The following is a 25,669-nucleotide window of genomic DNA, read 5'->3' as shown; positions in this document are numbered from 1 at the left end:
ATAAAATCCACAAGGAAATGAAATCTCATGTTGCAGTAAACAAGGCTCCTTACACAGGAGCAAACATGTACGGGACACCAGCTCAAACAGGGTTTTCCATCAGCTGGAGCCCTGCTTGTACCATAAATACCTGACAGTTCTTCACAATGAAAGCACAGGGACCAGGTCATTTTTGCCACAACTTGCATTAGATACAGCACATATCAGGAGTTTGTGAGTTTAGGTCTCACTCAGGAGACCTCAGTGCAGAGGTTTAAAAGGATATTTACTTTTCTGAGGGAGAGTTGCACTGTCAGTGGTGTCTATGTTTGAGGAGGGATTAAACTGTGCTTCATCAGCTGAAGGAAAGTGATTCCATGAGTATGATGTTGAACAGCAGGAGAGGTTCTGCCCAATGTGTTAGAAGATATTTATCCCTTATCCAACTTCAGTAAAATGGATTATTTGATCATAATTGTTTGTGTGAACTTGCTGTGTGCAAGTAGGCTGCTGTGCTTCCCACTTTACAACACTTCAAAGTACTTCAATTGGCTACAAAGCACTTTGAGGTGTCATGAAGTCATACAATAGAATTTAAAAATCCTTTAATAATGAAGACATTAGCAGTGATAATTTGTAAGTAGAATGTATACCCACACGTGTGTGGACATACATGCACCTACACATATACATTCACAAACACACATACTCTCACACATACACATACACACATGCACACATTCTCATACACACACGCACACACACTTGCACATACATGTACACACATACATAGAAACACATGCTTACATGCAAAAATGTACAACAGACATGCATGCATACACATACATATTCACACACGCACACACACTTACATATACACAAACACATGTACAGATTCACATCAATGCACTCATACATATGCATTCACTGTGACACATTCAGAAGCACGCACTCATGTACACATATATATGGACATGCACTAACATGCACACACACGTGTGAGTACACATGCATGCTGAAAATAGTTTGGCACCTATCTAGGTATGGACATTCCTGACCAAAACATCATAGCTATTCATCGAAATTGTTTCGATCAATGTTTGCATTTTTACTCACTGCTTAAGTTGCTCTGAGTAGAGAGAGGGAAAGAGAAGAGTTTATGAGGGGTCAGGCAGTGTGCTGCTTTCCTAAACTAGCTGATGCTAGAGCATGTCTAGTTGTGTAAACAGTAATAAGAGATGTAAATATTTCCACAGGAAAACTGGTGAAAAGTCAAACAGAAATAATTCAGAAAATATTTGGCTGCATTGATCTGTACAGCCCTGGTCAGTAACTGTGAAGACGGAGACTTGTTTCTTGCAAATCTCACTAGCTCCCAGCTTGCTCTACATTCACCCTGAGACTCCAGCCAGCAGAGATACTGTAACTAAAACCTACTGTCTCAGAGTTCATCTCCTACTGATTGAGATGTAAGCAGTAAAGCAGTTTGATTGTGTAGGTAGAGGAAAACATTGAAGCATAGAAACAGGAGTAGGCCATTTAACCCATTCATTATGACCATGGCTGCTCATCCAACTCAATCCCCTGTTCCCACTTTCTGCCCGGAAAATTATTTCTGGTTCAGGAGTCCAGATCAAAGCAACAGAACACCAGAATTGGAATCCGACTGCACAGGACTAAACTCAGAAAACGCTTCCATGTCAAGGATAGTGGAATCACAACAAGTTGCCCCAGGAATACTTGGAATTTCCAGGAGTGAGTTTGATCAGTTGTTGTTACAGGGAAGAGTATCAATGCAGAATAAAGACAGGTAAAGTTCTGCAATTCTCATTCTTGTTTTCAAAGCCCTTATTAACCTGTCCCTCACGACATCTGTAATTGCCACCCACCCTACAGTTCAATGAGGCTTCTACACATCTAAATTATGCTCACTTTCTCCATCTGCCCCTGGCCATTGTACCTTCAGGGGTCTGGCCCCTAGGTTCTAAAATTCTGTCAATAACACAGTTTGCCCCATTACCTTACTCCAGATATTTCCTTAAAACCTACTTTATCCCGTTCCAATGGAGAGGATTTATACAGTGGACCCGAGGACCACAGCATTAGAGTCAAGTGGAGATCTGCAGTCTGTAGAAAGCCAGTCTGGAGAACTCCCTCTGTCCTCCTTCACCGTTCTTTTAAGGTCACCGTTGAGACCACCATGACCCCAGTGGGTGAGGTACACACAGCCCAAGCCATAACTAAGGAAATTACTATGATTGGACATTAGAGGCAGATTGATTGATGAGGGATCAGTCGATTCAAGAGGACCAGTGCAGATTTGTGATGAATCAGGCCTGACTAATCTGTTTGAGATTTTCAAAGGGGTCACAAGGATGACAGACCAGGAAGTGTTTATGAGCATTGACCACAGGATTTCTAAACAAAATGTGATAAGGTGCCACAGAAGAGATTATTAAAGGAGCTATTACATGGAGTTGGAAATAAACCTGGTTGGCAATTTGTTGAAATGTAGGATAGAAAGAGTAAAAATGTTCCGATTGGCAGAATCCAAGGACTGTTCCCAAGAATTAGCACCAGGATCTGAGTTCTTCACTACACGCCCCGATGGCTAGGACAAAGAGATAGAGAGTTCTCCACCCAGGTTTTGCAGACAGTGTCAAGCTTGGAGTCACAGTATGTTCAGAGCAGGAAGCTACAAAAGCACAGAGATAAACGATAGTGGTAAATAGAGTTCAATGTGGGGAAATGTGAGGTCATCTTACTCTGGGTGGACAGAAGTCGGTTTGATACATTTGCTAAATGATGCAAGACCAAGGACAATCAGGGACAAAGAGAGTCACCCTGTCACAAGTCACTAAAGGATTGTAGAGGATACAAAATGCCCTCAAAATGGTGAATGAAATGTTGTCCTTTATCGCAGAGGGGTCTAAAATATCAATTTGGGCAAAAGGTCATGCTTCAAACTGAATAGGAACAGCAGCTTGCATTTGTACATTGTATGGATTTTTTGATATAAACATATGATTCGATTTGTGTGATCTAAAGCAGAAAACACAGCCAGAACTGGCACCAAAGAGGAGTCTTCATAAAACTGGCAGTAAGACACAGCACAATGTTACTCATCTTGCTCCAGCCTTTCAGTTCTCTCACTGATCTCCTATGTGACTGTAACAATTTAAATCATACACCAGAAAATCAACGGCAATGAATGATTGAACAAATATGATCACAAACCTTGCTTAGGGCAAAACATTTCAGGACTATAAAGAAAGAATACACGAGTTAGGACTATTTAAGGTTCTTTGTCAAAGAGCTGACTTAGTCATGTTGGGCTGAATGATCTCCATCTGTACTGCATCATTCTATGATATTCACTGTAGTTGCACTGGTGGCAATTTGAAGTTGTTGACCCAATATTCCTATTAGCCATTGAGATGAAAATCAGAGCCATTGTGCATTCAACAAAGACAGATACACTTAGTTTGGGGTCAATTATTTCTTTTAAATAATTAAGGAAATAGCTTTATACACTAAGTGGCTGGGATTTGAAATGCACTGCTTAAGAGGGTGGTAGAGGCAGATTCAGTCATTGTTTTTAAAAGAAAATTGGCTTTGCCTTATACATTGCCTTTAGGGTAATAAATTGTCCCAAGTTGATTTTATCAAACAATATTTGACAATGATCCTTACCAAATGTATTGGGACAGATGATCAAAAACTCAGTTAAAAGACCATCTTAGAGTGAGGTAAAACCTCTGGATGTTTTAAAGAGGGGATTCCAGGGCTGAGGACACTATTTGCTGTAGGAACAGCACTCGCCAATGATGATGTAATTGAACAGATGCACCATGGACCAGAGTGGGAGGAGCACAGAAGGTCTTGGAGGGTTGTGGTGCTGCAGGAGACTCAATAGGAACAAAGGAACAGGTGTAGGCCATTCAGCCCCTCGAGCCTGTTCTGCCACCATTTAATGAGATTATATCTGATCACTGCATATGCCTGACTTTAGCCCATATCCCTTAATACATTTGCTGAACAAACAGTTATCAATCTCAGTCTTAAAATTAACAACAGACTCACAGACAGAGTTGAAGATGGCACATCAGTGCTGGCCTTGCCACTGACTCAGTTCAGTGCTTTTATTCCTGATGAAGGGCTTTTGCCCGAAACGTCGATTTCGAAGCTCCTTGGATGCTGCCTGAACTGCTGTGCTCTTCCAGCACCACTAATCCAGAAACTGACTCAGTTCAGATTTGCTGATTTCCCTTTTTTCTCCTAACATTCCAAGTGTTGCCAAATACCTGTTAGTACCTTACCTGCTCATTCTGGACAGTAGCTGACAGTGGGCTATTGGGCTGTGGGAGGCATCATTAACAGCTGAAGCCTCAACTCATTCAAGATTTAACATGTGTGTGTCATTTTTGTAGTCACTGGCTGGTGAAAGGGGTGAATTCAAAATGAGCGTGGATAAACAGGGTTAGAATCAGGAGAAGTTGAGCACTATAGATGCTGAAGAGTCAGAGTTGAAAAGAGTGGCGCTGGAAAAGCACAGCAGGTCAGGCAGCATCCGAGGAGCAGGAAAGTCTACATTTCACAGTAATCAGGCCCAATTAATATTACAGTGACAAATACAGAGTTTACTGAAGAAATTCAGCAGATCTGGCAGTGTTTGTGCAGGGAGAAAACAGAGTTAATGTTTTGAGACCAAAATGACTCTTCAGTGGGTGAGTTCTTCAGACTCTCTGATGAAAGGTTATACAACACTCGAAACGTTGGCTCTGCTTTCTCTCCACAGAGGCTGCCAGGCCTGCTGAGTTTCTCCAGCAATTTCCGTTTTCAATTCAGTTTCTCAACGTCTACAGTGTTTCACTTTTATTCAAGGGTTTTTTAAATTCATTCTTGGGTTGACAGCAAGCTCTGCATTTATTGCCCATCCTTAATTGCCCTCAGGGCAAATGGTGACCCATTCAAAGGTAAAGTCGCCATAGTCCTACTCTTATCAGAGAGAGTTTCACCCAAGGGTCACCATACTTCAGGCAAGGCGAGAGATTGAGAGGAGAATCCTGCAGGGTAACCTTAGGTAGTGCGGGACAGCAAAGAAGGTTACCTCAGATTACGACAGGATCTTGACCAGATGGGCCAATGGGCTGAGAAGTGGCAGATGGAGTTTAATTCCAATAAACGTGAGATGCTGCATTTTGGGAAAGCAAATCTTAGCAGGACTTATACACTTAATGATAAGGTCCTAGGGAGTGTTTCTGAACAAAGAGACTTTGGAGTGCAGGTTCATAGCTCCTTGAAAGTGGAGTCGCAGGTAGAAAGGATACTTTCCTTTATTGGTCAGAGTATTGAGTACAGGAGTTGGGAGGTCATGTTGCGGCTGTACAGGACATTGGTTAGGCCACTGTTGGAATATTGTGTGCAATTCTGTTCTCCTTCCTATCGGAAAGTTGTTGTGAAACCTGGAAGGGTTCAGAAAAGATTTACAAGGATGTTGCCAGGGTTGGAGGATTTGAGCTACAGGGAGAGGCTGAACAGGCTGGGGATGTTTTCCCTGGAGCGTTGGAGGCTGAGGGGTGACCTTATAAAGGTTTACAAAATTATGACAGGCATGGATAGGATAAATAGACAAAGTGTTTTTCCCTGGGGTGGGATCCAGAATGAGAGGGCATAGGTTTTGGGTGAAAGGGAAAGATATAAAAGAGACCTAAGGGGCAACTTTTTCACGCAGAGGGTGGTATGTGTATGGAATGAGCTGCCAGAGGAAGTGGTGGAGGCTGTTACAATTACATTTAAGAGGCATTTGAATGGGTATATGAATAAGAAGGGTTTAGAGGGATATGGGCCGGATGCTGGCAAATGGGACTAGATTTGGTTGGGATATCTGGTCGACATGGATGGGTTGGACCGAAGGGTCTGTTTCTGTGCTGTACATCTCTATGACTCTATGAAGGCTAACGATAAGGTGAATGGCAGGTATCTTTTTTTTCGAGTGGGGGATTTCAAGATTAGGGGCATATTTTTAAGGTGAGAGGTGACTTAATAAAAGACAGGAGTGGCATATGTTTTTACACAGACACTGGTTCATGTGTGGAACGAATTTCTACGGTAAGTAGGAGATGTGGGTGCAGTTACAAGGTTTAAAAACATTTGAATAAGCACATGAATAAAAAAAAAGTTTGGAGGGATATGTGCCAAGTGCAGGTCGTTGGGACTAGTTTAGTTTGGGATTGTGTTTGGCTTGGACTGGTTGGACCGAAGAGTCTGTTTCCGTGATGTATGACTCTATAAATCCTCCATTCTCACCGTGGGGCAGTAGTGCAGTGGTGTTGTTACTGGGGTAGCAATTACAAACCCCAGGCTGGTCTGAATCCCACCATAGCACATAACAAAATTTGAATTCAATTTTTTTTAAAAAGCCCTGGCCTAATGGTGGCCTGGAGCCACTGTCGAAAACTAACGCCTTTAGGAAAGGAAATCTGCCAGAATTACAGGTTGTTCTTCCATAATGTGGCAGTTGTGTTCTTGTGCAACCCCACATTAGATTAGATTAGATTAGATTACTTACAGTGTGGAAACAGGCCCTTCAGCCCAACAAGTCCACACCGACCCGCCGAAGCGCACCCACCCAGACCCATTCCCCTACATTACCCCTGCACCTAACATTACGGGCAATTTAGCATGGCCAATTCACCTAACCTGCACATTTTTGGACTGTGGGAGGAAACCGGAGCACCCGGAGGAAACCCACGCAGACATGGGGAGAATGTGCAAACTCCACACAGTCAGTGGCCTGAGGTGGGAATTGAACCCGGGTCTCTGGCGCTGTGAGGCAGCAGTGCTAACCACTGTGCCACCGTGCCACAGAAAAAAACTGCGATTTAGAAACAGAGTTTAGAGTATTGGTGATATAACCACATTACAGCCAACACACAAATTAAAGGTTCACGCTTTAGAAACAGTATCCCCAATTCATCAATCCCGTTACAGCAAATTCACAAAGACAAAACACGTGTTATAGCAGAACCTATTCTGATCCTGGTTGGTTCTCACGAAAGGGAGGTGATAGTCTCGACATTGCTTCACCAGGCTGTTAATCCAGAGACAGTGATAATGTTCTGGGGATTTTAGTTCAAAGTCTGCATGTGGCTGGTGGCCGAATTTGAAATTAATAAAATTGGGAATTAAAAGTCTAGTGATGACCACGAAGCCATTGCTGAATGTTGGAAAAGCTCATCTGGTTCACTGGTAGCCAAGGAAACCCACTGTGCTTACCTGGCCTATATGTGACCCTCTAGAAATGTGGTAATTCTGTAATAAATGCATTAGTTACGGATGGGAAATAAGGACTGGCCTTGCCTGTGCACCCCACATCACATGAACAAAGTAAAAGAAAGAATTGGAAAGTGAAATTCTGAAGCAGCTAGAGAACTAGAATCAAGGGAGCATTTAGATCTGTGAAAGAGACGATCTCTTCATTCAGAGGTTTGTGAACCTTTGGAATTCTCTGCCCCAGGTGCCTAGTTACTGAGAATATGCAAGACCAGGTCAATGGAATGCTATTATAAGATGAGGTAAAAACAATGACTGCAGATGCTGGAAACCAGATTCTGGATTAGTGGTGCTGGAAGAGCACAGCAGTTCAGGCAGCATCCAAGGAGCAGCGAAATCGACGTTTCGGGCAAAAGCCCTTCATCAGGAATTTGCCCGAAACGTCGATTTCGAAGCTCCTTGAATGCTGCCTGAACTGCTGTGCTCTTCCAGCACCACTAATCAAGATGCTATTATAAGATGTTGAATCAAGGAGATATGTTGGAAAGCTGCAGCCAAAATGCTAAAGATACAAATTGTTATTATTGTTGTATTACATCAGGGTAACCCCTTGGTCATCTGACATCTAGAGTAAGAAAGAATGGGAGGCAGGGTAAGGACAATTTTGTAACATAGTCACCTGACTCAATGGACAAGATTTGAGTTGGCAACTAGAGGAGATGATCAAAGGAAAGGGAAAGAATGGATAGTATAAACAGGTGAGGATGAGAGAGGTGGAAATGGGTGAAAGGGCAGTGTGTTAGCACAACAGCAATGACCAGAAAGTGCTGTGCAGTCAGGACCTGGCATAATGTGTTCACTGTGGAGTGAGCAACGCGCACGGATTTACTGCTGTTTACAATTGCTTGTTAGCAGTTAGTTGACCTCAATAAATAATGAACATGTAACCTGACACCTTTCACAAGAAAATAAATGATAAGGCTCTGTGTGTGGGAAAAGTGGAATGGAAATAAATGTCTCTTTTGCACCAGTGTTTTTGTCAGTTAAAAATATAAAAAGGTATACACAGTAAACAACACCTGATTTTGAAATTCCTATATTGTTTTCAAATCCATCCATGACATTGTCCCACCCTAGCTCTGTATTTTCCTCCAACTCTACACATTCTGTAATGTCTGCATCCTAGCAATTGCAGCTTCATGCAGAGCTGTGTGGGGACAGTGATGTAGTGTTCCTGTCCCTGGGCTAGAAATCCAAAACTGTGGGTTCCTCTTCTGGGGATGTGGGTTTGTGTCCTAAAATTGAGGTTTTTAAGTTCATGTTTTTCAAAGCTCTAGAATAAACGGGCTAGCCTATGTAACTATTGCTGTAGACGTCCATCTGGTTTAGGGAAGGAAATCTGTCATTCTTATCTGGTCTGGCCTACGTGTAATTCCAGACCAGGTTGGATCATAACTGTCCTCTGGAATGGCTTGTAATAGACAGGCAGGAGGCTGCAAGAACGTAGAAGGCCAGGCAGCCTCAGGAGATGGAGGAGTTGACATTTCGGGTATAACCCTTCAATACGACTTCACCTGAAGAAGGGTTACATCCGAAACGTTGACTTCTGCACCTCAGGATGCTGCCTGGCTTGCTGTGTTCTTCCTGCCTCTTGCCTGTCAACTGCAGTACAATTTGCAGGGTCTTTTTGTCTCTAACCTCTGAAATGGCCTAGCGGGCCATTCAGTTCAAGGACAATAAATGCTGACCCAGCCAGCAAAGCCCACATCCATCAGCACATGTTTAAAAAAGGGTCTGATTTTAATTACTTCATGTTGATAGCTGTGAGGGTCCAAACTTTGAACTTCCCTCCAAATGCTTCACCACCTCTTGCTCCGCACTCCTCAAGAGAGAAGCTTCTTAAAATCTACCACTTTGAGCACCACTGGATTACTTGTGACCCCAGACCCACCAGCAACATTTGGTTGACTGTCAAATGCCCACTGGGCAATTAGGGATGAACAATAAATATTGGCCTGGTGCTTCTGATATACACATCTGTTTGGGGGAGGATTTTCAGCTAGTAACAAAATTTTCTTTATGCAAGAAAATAATTTTACTTTAAAATCACCTCACTCTAATTTTAAGATTATTTTTTATTGGAGTAGGAACAAGTTATTCTGGCCCAGTCCACCAGATCATTGCGGTCCTCTATCTCCACGCCATTTTGCCCCATATCCTTTGAAGTAATGGCTCAGTGGTTAGCACTGCTGCATCACAGCGCCAGGGACCCGGGTTCAATTCCTGCCTCAGGCAACTGTCTGTGTGGAGTTTGCACATTCTCCCGTGTCTGTGTGGGTTTCCTCTGAGTGGTCCGGTTTCCTCCCACAGTTCAAAGATGTGCAGGTTAGGTGAAATGGCTATGCTAAATTGCCCGTAGTGTTAGGTGCATTAGTCAGGGGTGAATGTAGGGGAATGGGTCTGGGTGGGTTGCTCTTCGGAGGGTCGGTGTGGACTTGTTGGGTTGATGGGCCTGTTTCCACACTAATCTAATCTAAATTGCTTTCTGTTTTAAATGTCCTCAAATTTCCACAGCTCTCTGGGGTAAAGAATTCCAAATTACGCCATTCTCTGAGTGAAAAGGTTCCTCCTCTAAAATTGGAAGCTTTAGAGAGGGTGCAGAGGAGATTTACCAGGATGCTGCCTGGACTGGAGGGCATGTCTTATGAAGAAACATTGAGGGAGCTAGAGCTTTTCTCATTGGAGTGAAGGGTGAGCTGTGACTTGATAGAGGTGTACCAGATGATGAGAAGCATAAATAGAGTGAATAATGAGAGACTTTTTCCCAGGGCAGAAACGGTTATTACAAAGGGGCATAATTTTAAGGTGCTTGGAAGAAGGTTTAGAGGAGATGTCAGAGGTAGGTTCTTTACACAGGGAGTGGTGGGTGCTTATACTGTAGGGTAAGATACATTAGGAACATTTAAGTGACTCTTAGATAGGCTCATGAGAGTTAGTACAATGAAGGGTGTGTAGGTTAGTCTGATCTTAGAGTAGGATAAAAGGTCGGCACAACATCGAGGGCTGAAGGGCCTGTACCAGGCTGTACTATTCTATGTTCTATGAAATGGATTACTTTTTTTATTCTGAGACTGTGTCCCCTGGTTCGAGACCCCATGACCAGGGGAAGTATCATTCCTGTGGCCATTCTTGTTCTTCATATTCCCCTGCAGAGGTGCTAGGCTGGGGAAGTGGTAACAGAACATTCTTGTCATTGTCCCAGCAATCCAGAGACCCCAACTAATGACCTGGCGACCTGTCTTCAAATCTCACTAGTTGGTAGAATTTCCATGTTCAGTGAGCGAGTTGAATAGTTAGTTTCAGTTATTGTGGCCTTGAAGCTAACATTCATTTGTTGTTTTAAAAAAAACCCATCTGGTTCACTCGATTCCTTTATGGAAGGAAATCTGCCATTTTCATATGGTCTGACCTACATGTGACTCCAAACCCATAATGATTCTTAACTGGGCCTCTGAAGTGATCTAGCAATCAATCAATTCAAGAGGTAATTAGGAATAGACAATGAATGTTGACTGGCTGGGGATGATTCCACCCCATGAAAAAGTGTTTTTTAAAAATCAGACCTCCACAGGGATTGAGGAGAGGCCAGAAGCAGCAGCAGAAGAATTTTGAGCACATCTGTATATAGGCAATAAATGTCAGTCTGGGTCAATGACTCATTTCTGTGAATGAATGAATAATGAAATTGAGTGTTGTTTGCTTTTGTTCTCTGGGGGAAAGAACATTGTCCAGTTCCTTGTCTCTAAGCACATCTCCCCCTGTTTCCTCAGGTAGCCGAGAGGCTGCTTTTGTCTACGCAATTTCCTCTGCTGGTGTAGTGTACGCTATCACTCGAGCTTGTAGCCAGGGAGAACTGAACAGCTGCAATTGTGATTCACATAAGAGGGACAAAGCCCAGGACCCGAGAGGGGAGTTTGACTGGGGAGGCTGCAGCGACAACATCAACTATGGAATCAAGTTCTCCAAAGATTTTGTAGATGCCAAGGAAAAGAAGGAAAAAGATGCCAGGGCGCTGATGAACCTCCACAATAACCGGTGCGGCAGGACGGTAAGTAGATGACAGAGAACAGGCCAGTCAAACAAATGACAATCGGATCCTGGTTGACATGCAATCTGATTCTGACTTGGCTGCACACAGCCTCCAGTTTTTGAGCTAAACGTACTTTTAAAACAGAACTGACACCCAGAGAGCTCGGCAAGTGTTTAAGTGAGGCCTAGAAAATTTCTAATGGTGTAACCTGTGCAGCAAAATCTTTGTCACTAATTTGCATGGTTTATAATAAGAGGTTGTTAGCTATTGATGAAGAAACAGTTCTTGAAGTAATGGGACCAATTATTGATGAAACACCCCGACTTATTAATGAAAAGTATTTATTATTGAGTATAAGTTATTTATGCCATTTAAAGGCACCAATGACCATTTATTTGTGATTAATATAAAGTCCTGAATTATTGATGTAAAGGCAGGAAAGAAAGGTAAGGAACCATTAATTAATGATACAAACACGGGTTAATGGGCATGTTCTTACAGAAATATGGTTACAAGGAGGTCAAAGCTGGGTACCAAATAGTCAAGGGTGTATAACCTTTTGAAAGAAAGGCAGGAAGATGGGGTGGCTTTGTTAGTAACAAATGGAATAAATATGATAACTAGAAATGATCTTGGATCAGAAGATGTCGACTCTATATAGTACAAAAAAGAAATATCTAGAAGAAAATGTGAGAATAGTCTGTAGGTCCCCAGCAGTAGGACAGCGAATAAATCAGGAGATAATGAGATCATTAACAAAGGCAATATATTAATCATGGGTGTCTTTTTGGTCTTCATGTGATTGAGAAAATCAAATTGGTAAAGATAACTAAGAGAAAGAATTCATAGAGTATATTTAGGTTCAGAAAATAATATGTTGTAGATCCAACCAGGGATCAGGCTAATTTGGGATCTGGTAATTTGTTATGAGGAATTTTCTCCAATGGTAGGGGAGTCCAGAACTATGGGACATAACCTTAAAATTAGAGCTAAACCATTCACAAAGGAGATTAGGAAGCAGCTCCTCCCGTGACATGTGGAAGAAGCTGGGAGTCCTCTGTGCCAAAAAGCTGGTGGTCAGTTGTATTTTGGTCATTTAAGATAGCAAGGGATGTTGAACAAATGTGATTAAATGCAAATTTGCATTGATCAAATTGGACAGCAAAGGTTTGAGGGCTGAATGGCCTGCTCCTGTTACTCCATTGCAGTGAATGCAATAGTTGGTTCTGGGAAACTTGCAACTTAAGGCCATAGCTAAGAACTACCCTGATCACGTTCTACAAAATTTAGTTTAGAGGGTGGCTTGATCCAACTTTTTAAGATATTAAGGAGAAACTGATTGGTTAAACTTCAAGGGACAACTTACACCAGTTGGAGAATTAAGAACAAGGGACAAAACTCAAAGGTAGAGCCAGGCCTTTCCAGAGTGAAATTCAGAAACAATTCCATACACAGAGGGTGGTAGAAATTTGGAACTCTCTCCTGTAAATGTTGTTAGATCAAGTAAAACTTGGGACATCGCCTCAAAATAAGGGGGAGCAGACTTTGGACTGATTCAAGTAGAAACTTCTTCACCCAAAGGATAGTGAATCTATGAAATTCCCTGCCCAGTGAAGCAAGTTGAAGCTATCTTGTTGAATGTTTTTAAGGCAAATTTAGATATATTTTTGAACAGTAAAGGAATTAAGGGTTATGGTGAGCGGGCAGGTAAATGGAGCTGAATCCATGAAAAGATCAGCCATGATCTTATTGAATGGCGGAACAGTTTGAGGGGCCAGACGGCCTACTCCTGCTCCTATTTCTTATGTTCTTAGTGTTCTTATATAATTATTAGATGGATATATTCTTTTCTCAACGAGAGCGACTTAGGGATATGGCCAAAGTTGGGTTTCAGATCAGCCAAAGTTGGATAATAATGAAAATGAATTCAGAGACTGAATGGCCTCCTTTGTCCTATTTTCCTTTTCTGAACTGCCGTGAGACGGGGGCTAGAGATACAAATAGTCTCCAAGAGACCTGTATGAAAAATCTGTTGAATTTTGTATCAGACAACATGCCAGGAGAGTGAGATTGATATCAGATGTATTACAGATAACATCCACATGTGCAAAACATGCAAAGGAAACACTATTGTCAAGGGGTTAATGATTTCTAAATCAATTTGCATCAGTTATCATAGAGAACATATTTCATCATCAATTTTATTGCATAAAGCATTGTAAAACAAAACAAAAAGTTCTCAAAGGAACTATATATTTTTTACTCATTGTGCTGTCCTGTTAGATATTTTTGGGCATCACTTTCAGGTTCTGCTTTTTGCAGAGAGGGAATGATTTCAGTCCTGCTTTCTCCATTGTTTGATGTCCTTCCATCAAGGTGCCTGAGCAAAACTGGAGTCAGTGGGATTCAGGGGAAGACTCGCTGCTAGTTAGAGTCATACCTAGATATTGGGAGATCATCGTGGTTGCTGGAAGTCAGTCATCTCAGCTCTAGGACATCTCTGCTGGAGTTCCGCATTGTTGTGGCCTAAGCCTAACCATCTTCAGCTGCTTCATCAATGACCTTCCCTCCATCATAAAATCAGAAGTAGGGATGTTCGCTGATGACTGCACAATGTTCAGCACCATTCATGACTCAGATACTGAAGCAGTCCATGTTCAAACGCAACAAGATCTGGACAATATCCAGGCTTGGGCTGACAAGTGGCAAGTAACATGTGTCACACAAATGACAGACAATGAACATTTAACCAATAGCCCTTGACATTCAATGACATTAATATCACTGAATCCCCATTAATATCAAGGAGTGTTACCATTGACCAGAAACAGAACTGGACTAGCCATACAAATAATATGGTTACAAGAGCAAGTCAGAGCCTAGGAATCCTGCAGTGAGTAAGTCACCTCCTGACTCCCCAAAGCCTGACCACCATCTACAAGGCACAAGTCAGGAGTGTGATGGAATACTCCCCATTTACCTGAATGAGTGCAGCTCCAATAACACTCAAAATACATCGCATCATCCAGGACAAAGCAGCCCACTTGATTGAATACCACATCCAAAAAACATCCACTCCCTCCACCACTGACACTCAGTCACAACATTGTGTACCAAATACAAGATGTACAGCAGAAATTCACCAAAGATTCTTCAACAACACCTTCCAAACCCATCTAGAAGGACAAGGGAAGCAGATACATGAGAACACAACCCTCTGCAAGTACCCCTCCAAGCACTCTCCTTCCTGACTGGGAAATATATTGTCTTTCCTTCACTGTCACTGGGTCAAAATCCTGGAAATCCCTCCCTCACCTATACCTGAGAACTGCAGCAGTTCAGGAAAGCAGCTCACCACTACTTCCTCAGGGAAACTAGGGATGGACAATAATTGTCAACCCAGCCAACGAAATCCACATCCCTTTGAACAAATCAAAAAACAATTAGGTTTAAGTGGAGCAGGGAGGTGAGGTTCGAACTGCTGCTTGTCTGTCTACAGAAACCTGCTCCTTCCTGACTCTCATGAAATTTAAAACAAATTTTGGAATATCACTGTGTCCCGAGACTGGAGGGTTAGTTTTCTAAGATCAAAAGAGAGATTGCTAGAAATGCTCAGGTCTGGCAATGTCTGTGGAAGTGGAAATAGAGTTAACGTTTTCACAGACATAGCCAGACCTGCTGAGGATTTCGAGCATTTCTGATCTCATTTCAGATGTCCAGCCCCTGCAGGAATTGTCTTTTGGTTTTCAATGTTAAGTTTAAGGAGTACTTTTGGATGGGGGAGTTTTTGCATCATAGGTTCTAAGAATTCTTACCATACAGAAGGAGGCCATTCAGCCTGACACACCGATGCTGACTCTCTGCAATAGCAATTGAACTAGCTCCATTCTCACTCTCTTTTCCCAAACCCCAGGATCTTTTTTTCCCTCTTTGGAAAACTACCAGGTTTTCCTTTTGAAAGCCCTTGTGAATCTGCCTCCATTTCTTGGCAAAAAGGTTTTACCTTACATTGTCTTTCCTCCTTTCACCAATTACTTTAAATTCATGTCCTCAAAACTGTCACCAATGGGCATGATGTGGAGATGCCGGTGTTGGACTGGGGTGTACAAAGTTAAAAATCACACAACACCAGGTTATAGTCCAACAGGTTTAATTGGAAGCACACTAGCTTTCGGAGCGACACTCCTTCATCAGGTGATAGTCAGGTGATAGTCACCTGATGAAGGAGCGTCGCTCTGAAAGCTAGTGTGCTTCCAATTAAACCTGTTGGACTATAACCTGGTCTCCAATGGGAACACTTTCACTCTATCTGTTAAATCTCTGACTTTTCAACAGAAAAATCATGAGGGGCAGTAGAAGAACTATTTTCACCCAAAGTTATTAAAGTCTAGAATGCTTTGCACCAAATAAAGCACCATGGGAAAGGAGAGTGGAAAATAAATGACTTCAAAATCTATTAATTACAGGCATTATGCAGAGATTTTTTATGTTCAGTCATTTCAGAGTAAAACACATTGACATGTAGAAACCAGGAGTAGGCCATTCAGTCATTGTAGGGGTGGCAATGGCCTAGCGGTATTATCGCTAGATTATTCATTCAGAAGCTTAGCTAATGTTCTGGGGATTTGGGTTCAAATCTCACCACAGCAATAAAAGAATCTAATGGTGACCATGAAGTCATTCCCTACAGTGTGGAAATAGGCCCTTCGGCCCAACAAATCCACACTGTCCCTCCAAAGAGTAACCCACCCAGACCCATTTCCCTCTGACTAATGCACGTAACACTATGGACAATTTAGCATGGCCAATTCACCTGGCCTGCATATCTTTGGACTATGGGAGGAAACTGGAGCACCCAGAGGAAACCCACACAGACACAGGGAGAATGTGCAAACTCCACATAGACAGTCGCCCAAGGATGGAATCAAACCCAGATCCCTGGTGCTGTGAGGCAGCAGCGCTAGCCACTGTGCCACCAATTATTGGGGAAAAGCCATCTCGGTCACTAATGTCCTTTAGGGAAAGAAGCTGCCATCCTTACCTGGTCCGGCCTAGATGTGACTCCAGACCCACAGCAATGTGGTTGATTCTTAACTGTCCCCTGTGCAATCAGGGATGGGCAATAAATGCTGGCCCAACCAGAGATGCCCTCATCCTGTGAGTTAATAATAAAATAAATTACTGAGACAAACTTTCAATTCCAGAGTCATTAACTGAAACATGTGCAGAATTTGAGTACTCTGGACTATTATCCTGGTGACACTAGCTCTGTGCCATTATCCCTGTAAGGGCAATAGGCTGAGTATAGACTGCTTCGGCTTGGAATGGCCTGCTTTTACTGTATACATTTTGATTTTGTTCACTGTTTAACGCAGAACTTAGAAATGGTTTTCTCCTGATTAACGAGAAGAAGTACACTCCAAAGTCTTTTTCCAATTCCCTGAAAATTTATTTTCTAATTCTTACTCTTCATCGTGGAATAGCCTTTCAGGAATTGTTCATTCTGTAATCTTTAATGCTTTATAAAACCCCCGTATTTTTAATTTCCACTATTAAATAGGACTGTAAGATGGAGGAGCAGAAGTAAGCCATTCAGCCCATTATGTCTGCTCTGCCATACATGGCTGATCTGACAATCTTCAATTCCACCGTCCTGCCTTTTCCCCTCGATTCCCTTACTGATTAAAAAGCTGCCTATCTCAACTTTCAATATACTTAGCTTCAACAGCCCTCTATGGTAAAACTTCTTCAGATTCACAACCCTCCATCTTATCTCTATCTGAAATGGTCAGCCCTGTTCATGTCCATTTACTGACGTTCATCATTCTGCTAAAGAAGGAATGTATGCACACATGGAGCATGCGGTATAACTGCAGAGAATCCCAATGGGTTTTGCAACTGATGATACATTTTAGAAATGTAATTGCTGCTATGACCTGGGGAATAAAGGCACAGCAAGCTCCTGTGAAAGGAGTGAACTAAATGCAGGGTTATAGAAAAAGGGCACGAGGTTGGCACTGAGTCAAGGTGCTCGAAGACTTGGTACAAACTCAAGGGGCCACATGCACTGTAGCAAATCAATGATTCTGTGAAATGTTCAGATCATTTGTTTTGAGTCTCGGTGGAAGCCTGAATCTTGACCAGGACAAGAGAAGAACTCCCCTGTTCTGAAAACAGTGGTTTGAGCCTTAGTTCTATCATCTCTTTCTGACACCACAGCACTCCCTCGGTACTGCACTGCGGGATCTGCTATGCCCACACTCGGGTTTCTGGAGGGGATCTTGAGCTAATGACCTTGTGGCTGAAAGCAGGAGGGTGATGCATAGGCCTAGCGAGACTGGGCTGGGATCCCTGGAGACAGGGACCACTCAAGTGACTGTACCCCAGATGATTTAACAGCTCTTGGCTGAACGAAAAAGAGGAAAATGAGAGGCAGAAAAATTCCCATGAGAGGTTTGGGCTGAACTAATGGCCCTGAGTACAACTTATAGGTTCAACCACTGATTCAATAGCACTGAGGGAGGTCATCACCCTTTAAAGAGACATCTCCTGTAAGTCATTGTACACGGGTATTCCAGTGAGAGACAACCCAGAAACAATGCTTCTGTTTGTGGGGTGGAATGTCCACTCACAACACTCTGATTCAGAGCAGAGACTGAGGTTTCATACAATACACTGCTCATACATCCACGGGATCAGTCTCATTTATCGACCCTCACTAGCAGCAGCTTCAGACCACAGGTTCAAAGCCGTTGTGTTCTACAAACATCTCCAGTAGTGCTCCTCAGAAAACAATAGGAATGGAGCTGGCAATCAAACTGTGGAGGGTCATTAATAAATAATGGCTGACCTTGTACCAGAGGACAGTACAATCAGTAACTATGATTAGAAACGGAGTAAATGTTCCTCTGCACTGTCCCCCATCCAGCAATCACAGGACAGGGACACCACAGGGTTAGATAAAGGGTAAAGCTCTCTCTACACTGTCCCCCATCAAACACTCCCAGAACAGGGGCAGCATGAGGTTAGATACAGAGTAAAGCTCTCTCTACACTATCTTTATCAAACACTCCCAGGACAGGGACAGCATGGGGTTAGATACAGAGTAAAGCTCTTTCTACACTGTCCCCATCAAACACTCCCAGGACAGGGACAGCACGGGATTAGCTATAGAGTAAAGAATCCTCTACACTGTGCCGCACCAAACATTCCCAGGACAGGGATAGCTCCGAGTTAGAAAGGGAGTAAATGTCCATCTACACTGACCCCATCAAACATTCCCAGGACAGGGACAGCACAGAGTTAGTTACAGGGTAAAGTTTCCTCTCCCCTGTCCCCATCAAACACTCCCAGGACAGGGACAGCATGGGATTAGATACAGGGTAAAGCTTTCTTTACACTGTCCCCTCCATCAAACACTCCCAGGACAGGGACAGCATGGGATTAGATACAGGGTAAAGCTTTCTCTACACTGTCCCCTCCATCAAACATTCCCAGGACCGGGACAGCACGAGATTAGATACAGAGTAAAGCCCATTCTACACTGTCCCCTATCAACACTCCCAGGACAGGGATAGTTCGGGGTTAGATACAGAATAAAGCTCCCTCTATATTATCCCCATCAAACACTCCCAGGACAGGGACAGCATGGGGCTAGATACAGAGTAAAGCTCCCTCTACACTGTCCCCATCAAACTCTCCCAGGACAGGGATAAGATTTGAGAATGGCAACTCTTTTTTTGAATGCCCTCTCAGATCTGAGACTGGTGATTTGTATCTCTTGTGATAACTCAGTGTCTCTGTAACCCCGCAGGCTGTGAAAAGGTTCATGAAGCTGGAGTGTAAATGCCACGGTGTCAGTGGATCCTGTACATTAAGGACTTGTTGGTTAGCAATGTCGGACTTTCGAAAGACAGGAGATTACCTGCGAAAGAAATACCACCTGGCGGTTCAGGTCACCATGAATCAAGACGGAACTGGTTTCACTGTCACCAACAAACACTCCGATAGGGTGATCAAGAACGACTTGGTGTACTTTGAGAACTCGCCTGATTATTGTGTCATGGATAAAGCAGCAGGTAAGATCCAAGCTGTCTCTGGATTAGTGGTGCTGGAAAAGCACAGCAGTTCAGGCAGCATCTGAGGAACTATAAAATCGACATTTTGGGCAAAAGCCCTTCATCAGGAATACCACACCAAGTGAAAACTGACTCTGAAAAGGTTGCAGTGTTTGTGAGAGAGATAGCAAGACAAGGGCATTTGTAAACTGGGAAAAGTGAGGCACGTACAGAAATTAGTGTTCTGGTGGCAAAGAAAGTGCAGGATCAGTGGCTGAGCTGATGGAGGAGGAAATAGTGAGCTTCAGCCTTGGATCCCATTAAAAAAGGACACAGTGAAGGGGAAACCCAGGAGCTTGATGCAATGAGATGGAAAATGATCGGAGTGACTTTGATTGTAGTTGATAACCAGGAGATTCAGGATACACAGGTACCATGGAGATGGACCAGGGGGTTGGGTGTGAAAAAGAATGAAGTCATCAACAAACTGTTGAAGAGGTCAAAGTGCATCAGGAAGCTGTGATCAAAGTCAAACACAACGTGACTTTGACTCAAGTGGTATATATGAATCTTTCAGAAACAATTACTGTAGAAGTAGGGACCAGCAGAGTTGGTGGCAACAGTGCATTCAAGGACCTTGAACTGTCATTTGATAAGTTAGCATGAGAGAGCAGAAGGATTTTGAAAGTGCTATTACAGAGAGGGGTGATGATAATCTTGCTAAAGAGGTAACTTTTTTCACTCTGCTCCACCTCCCCAATCACCAGCCATTGTCACAGACTTTTCAATCATCCCCAGAGGGAGGCTACCTGCAATATTCAGGCAGTCCACATTTCCCCTTTCACTAAACACACTGCTCACCATTGTTATACCAGACACAGTGAACACTCTGCTGATGAAGAGTCACTGGACTCAAACCATTAACTCTGCTTTCTCCCCACAGATGGTGCCAGATCTGTTGAGTTTACATTAGATTACTTACAATGTGGAAACAGGCCCTTTGGCCCAACAAGTCCACACCGACCCTCCGAAGAGCAACCCACCAGATCCATTCCCCTACATCTAACACTACGGGCAATTTAGCATGGCCAATTCACCTAACCTGCACATTTTTAGACTGTGGGAGGAAACCGGAGCACCCGGAGGAAACCCACGCAGACCCAGGGAGAATGTGCAAACTCCATACAGTCAGGTGCCTGAGGTGAGAATTGAACCCGGGTCTCTGCCCTGTGAGGCAGCAGTGCCACTGTGCCACCGTGCCACCCACAAAAAAACAAGCTGGTCTTGTTGGAATTTAAACACAGCAGCGATTAACACTGAAATGTAACATGCTGCAGCACAAGCAACCCCCAGAAATGGCAGCGGTGGGATTCCTCCAGCAATTTTCTGTTTGTGTTGAGTGTAAACCATCCTATAGCAAATACGATGTTGATGGTTGAGGGATAAACATTGCCCAAGACTGCAACAAACCAGAGCAGTTGTCCACCATAAGTGGTCACACATTTTTGAGGGTCATTATTTCTTGATACTATATGAACTATCAATGGAAGTATATCTTCTCAGCTGACTAATTGATAAGATTGATAGGTATCATTTGTTAAGAACACCATTGTCATTCTATCTGTCAGTGTGAAATAAGGAGACCCTGATCCTCCCTCACAAACTTTGCTGTTTTCTTTGCACGTGGGATGTGGGTGTCCCTGGCCATGCAGCAACTGCCTTCCATTTGTCTGTCAAAGACTTTACAGCTGTATTGTCCTTTTAACCTTTTAATCTTTAATCAAGTTTTAAGAAAATGTTAGACATACTCAGCAGGTATGGCAGCATCTTTAGAGATAGAAACAGAGTTAATGTCTTGTATTGATGACATTTTCTAATTTGAAATTGGAAAAGGTTTAAGCAAGCACAGAGCCGGGGAAATTGGCCAGTGGGTGGGGCAAGAGAGAACAAACAGAAGCATATCATTTGCGGCACGGTGGCACAGTGGTTAGCACTGCTGCCTCACAGCGCCAGAGACCCGGGTTCAATTCCCGACTCAGGCGACTGACTGTGTGGAGTTTGCACGTTCTCCCTGTGTCTGCGTGGGTTTCCTCCGGGTGCTCCGGTTTCCTCCCACAATCCAAAAATGTGCGGGTCAGGTGAATTGGCCATGCTAAATTGCCCATAGTGTTAGGTAAGGGGTAAATGTAGGGGTATGGGTGGGTTGCGCTTCGGCGGGTCGGTGTGGACTTGTTGGGCCGAAGGGCCTGTTTCCACACTGTAAGTAATCTAATCTAATCTAATCATATGTGACAAACTGAAGGGCAGGAGACTAAAGGCCAAAGGATTAATGAGGCAATTATCAAGAAACAAAAGGTAGTTCCCAGAGGAACTGTTCATGGTGAGAGCAGGATAGTGGTAGGAGGGTAGAGACGCAGAGATCTGTTTTGGGGGGGAGGCGGTGATGGTGCTGTCGTTGCTGGGGAACGTCTACAATCTGGTAAAAAGTAGGTTCCCATGGATCAGGAATCAGATGGAAAACCACAGTGCTGTAGAGAGCTCGGCTGTGTATCAGTTGACGGTTCCATCCCAAACTCTATCCAACTGTATTAGGAAGGTGATAGCCAACAGATTTGACAGCATCTGTGGAGGGAGAAACAGAGTTAATGTTTTGAGTCCAGTGTGACTCCTCTTTAGAACCGTACCAAGAACCACAGTAAGAGTCACGCCAGACTCAAAATGTTAACTTTGTTTCTCTCTCTCTCTCTGTACAGACTGGCAGACTGACTGAGTTTCTCCAGCATTTACTGTTTTTAATTCCAGCCTTTCCAAACCTTCTACAAAACTGCAGTCTCTCACTCTGTCTCTCCCTGCAATCACTCGGGTAAGCATTTTCTACATCCCCTTGATGCGTTCTTGCCCTTCTTAAAGTGTGGTGCACAGGATTTCACTGCGTACCCCAGTAGAAGCTAAATCAATGTATAAAATAAAATAAAATCATTTAAAAGTGTCAGAGTCCATTAGTGTCTGCACTGAGCCCTGGTATTGAAAGGGTGCCACCTTTTGATTGGGGTAATCTTGTCAAACTTGTGGCGGAGGAGGGAGTTGAATGGAATTCCCCTGGTTTCAACATCTAATCTTCTTGAAAAATAAATTCTCAGTAAATATTGAATGTAAGTGGAGAACAAGACAACTGTGCTGCAAATTACATCTCCTTTTCTCTCTGTCCAAATGTAAGATTAACTGTATTTCCCAATGTATGCAGCACGATTACATTTCCATAGCAAGAAAGGACGTGTCATAAACAACGACAGTGACCTTGCAGCTGTCATGATATGTCTCCCAGGCCCTTAATAAATCCTAGCAACATGCCATAGAAACAGCGCATGGCAGATCCCATCATTCAACTCTCTCAACTTAATCTTGACTTCCACAGAAGCCAAACAGAACCTGCAGCAAGACAATCTTTTGGGAGTCACTACTGATTTTGCAGCTGAAACTCAAGGATTATCAGCGTTTTGTTAAACCTGGTTCCTCCTGCATTTCTCATATGATGAGAAATCGGCCTGAATCTGTGAGAATTCCAGCGATGCCGATCTCGATGTCAGGAGCACTCACTGCATTTTCCAACAGAGTTCCAGGATGTAGAGAGAAGATTATTTCCCAGCAGCAGCGAGATACCTGTTAAAGCCGGGGTGTTGCAGAGGGATGATTATCTGTTGTCAGGCTCATTACCTATGGGTTTCACTGCATTAATAAACAGCTACCACCCACCGTGAGGAAACTAGATGCCGAGAATTCTCAAAGTGAAAGTCCAGGCGGCTACTAGGTGACTCCAGCTCTCAGTGTGCTCCTTCAGGCTTCCATCTTGGACACTGAGCACCAACATCTCAGGGCACATTGCATGGGCAGTGACCACCAACACTTCATGTCCATGCACCTTGCAGTCAGACCCCCTGATACCAGCCTCCACATCACCATCTCTGATCCATTTGCAGGGCATTTCTGCTCTTCACTCCTGCACCTCAGGATTTTTATTTATTTTCATTTGTGGGATGTGGGCATTGCTGGGCTGGGCCCAGCATTTATTGCCCATCCCTAGTGGCCCTTGAGAAAGTGGGGGTGAGCTGCAGTCCATGTGCTGTAGGTAGACCCACAATGCCCTTGGGCAAGGAATTCCAGGATTTTGACCCAGCGACATGGAAGGAACGGTGATATATTTCCAACTCAGGACGGTGAGTGGCTCAGAGGGGAACTTGCAGGGAATGGTGCACCTCCAACATTGCATCACTCACTGAGTCCTCGCTCTGAGACCGCTGCTCCGGCAACTCTCACTGTAATGTTTAAGCAAGCACACTGCATACAGGGCAATTCCCCAGCTCACAGAGTGAGTCAGGTTGTCTCTCAGCATTGTCTTCCAGCTCTCTCAGCCCCACTCTCTGTCTTTCAGCCTCTCTGGAGGCTAACTATATTCCTTTTAGTGTTTCGCCCCCTAAACAGGACCTTGATCAGCTGGTGAAATGGGCCGAGAAATGGCAAATGGAGCTTAATGTAGATAAGTGTGAGGTCTTGTATTTTGTAAAGTCAAAGCAAGGTAGGAGTTTCATGGTGAATGGTAGGGCCTTAATGTAGTGGAACAGAGGGACCTTGGTGTTCAGGTGCATGGTTCTCTGACAGTGGAGTCACAGGTAGACAGGGTAGTGAAGAAGGCTTGAGGTTAGATTCCCTACAGTGTGGAAACAGGCCCTTCAGCCCAACAAGTCCACATCGACCCTTCAAACAGTAACCCACCCAGACCCATTTCCCTCAGACTAATGGACCGAACACTATGGGTAATTTAGCACAGCTAATCCACCTGACCTGCACATCTTTGGACTGTGGGAGAAAACCGGAGCACCCGGAGGAAACCCATGCAGACACTGGTAGAATGTGCAAACTCCACACAGACAGTCGCCCGAGGCTGGAATCAAACCCGGGTCCTTGGCGCTGTGAGGCAGCTGTGCTAACCACTGAGCCACCATGCTGCTTTTGGCACAGTGGCCTTCATCAGACAGGGCATTGAGTATAGAAGTTGGGAAGTTATGTTGCAATTATACAGAACGCTGGCGAGTTGGAGTATTGTGTTCAGTTTTGGTCACCTTGTTATAGGAAGGATGTTATTAAACTGGAAAGAGAGCAGAAGAAATTTACAAAGATGTTGCCTGGACTCAATGGTCTGAGTTATAGGGAAAGGTTGGACAAGCTAGGACTTTTGTTTTAGAGCCTATGAGACTGAGGGAGGATCTTATAGAGGTTTGTAAGACCATGAGAGGCATGGATAGGGTGAATGCACCAGTCTTTTTCCCAGGGTTGGGGAATTGAGGACTAGAGGGCATCAGTTTAAGGTTAATGGTGAAAGAATAAAAGGGAACCTGAGGGGTAACCTTTTTTACACAGAGGATGGTATTCATATGGATTGATCTGCCAGTGGAAGTGGTTGAGGCGGGTACATTAACAATATTTAAAAGGCACTTGGACAAATACATGGATAGGAAAGGATTAGAACAATGTGGGCCATGTGCGGGGAAATGGGGTTAGCGTGGATGGACATTTTGGTCGGCATGGACAATGTGGGCCAAAGGGCCTGTCTCCGTGCTGTAGGACTGTATGACTCTATAACCGAGCTACCAGACTCGCATTACCCCTCTCTGGCCTCACCACCCAACTCCAGCTGGGAAGCTAGGCCTGGTTCTCATCAACCTTCAGTCAAGTCAGGCTCTCAGTCAGAGGGCCCTGGTCTGGTCAGTCAAGAGCAGCCTTTGATACCAATCTGCAATATGGTCACGGTCAGTCAGCTGCTTGTAGTTTGAGATGAGAAAGTGAGGGCTGCAGATGCTGGAGATCAGAGCTGAAAATGTGTTGCTGGAAAAGCGCAGCAGGTCAGGCAGCATCCAAGGAGCAGGAGAATCGACGTGTCCTGAAGAAGTGCTTATGCCCGAAACGTCGATTCTCCTGTTCCTTGGATGCTGCCTGACCTGCTGCGCTTTTCCAGCAACACATTTTCAGCTGTAGTTTGAGATGAGTAATGATGAACACATCCCCAAATGGACAGATTTCAGGGAGTGACTGTACAAGAAGAATAACCAAGACCTGAATCCTCGATATGAAAAACTTAGAATCTGCACCTGTCCAGATCAATGTAATTGCATTTTCAATTCAGTGAATATGCAATCCCAGTCCAATCAGTGTGTCTGCACCCAACTGATCAATATCTGCACCCGACAGGGCAGTGTATCGATATCAACAGATC

The 25,669-nt window shown here is 43.8% G+C and overlaps 1 protein-coding gene across 1 annotated transcript in view; it reads left to right on the top strand.

Annotated features, from left to right (window-relative positions):
- wnt2bb (wingless-type MMTV integration site family, member 2Bb) overlaps nucleotides 1-25,669 on the top strand; it is a 72,534-nt gene that overhangs the window by 38,950 nt on the left and 7,915 nt on the right. Inside the window, exons 4-5 of the mRNA XM_087973444.1 lie at nucleotides 11,085-11,362; nucleotides 19,158-19,422. Of these exons, the coding sequence (XP_087829570.1) occupies nucleotides 11,085-11,362; nucleotides 19,158-19,422 (543 nt within the window). The remainder of the gene's footprint in view (nucleotides 1-11,084; nucleotides 11,363-19,157; nucleotides 19,423-25,669) is intronic.

This window comes from Chiloscyllium plagiosum, unplaced genomic scaffold (genome assembly GCF_037043375.1).
Source record: "Chiloscyllium plagiosum isolate Xiang-an unplaced genomic scaffold, Cpla_swu_hap1 HiC_scaffold_26, whole genome shotgun sequence".
Lineage (NCBI taxonomy): Eukaryota > Metazoa > Chordata > Chondrichthyes > Orectolobiformes > Hemiscylliidae > Chiloscyllium > Chiloscyllium plagiosum.
This window is presented reverse-complemented; position numbering and strand designations above follow the sequence as displayed.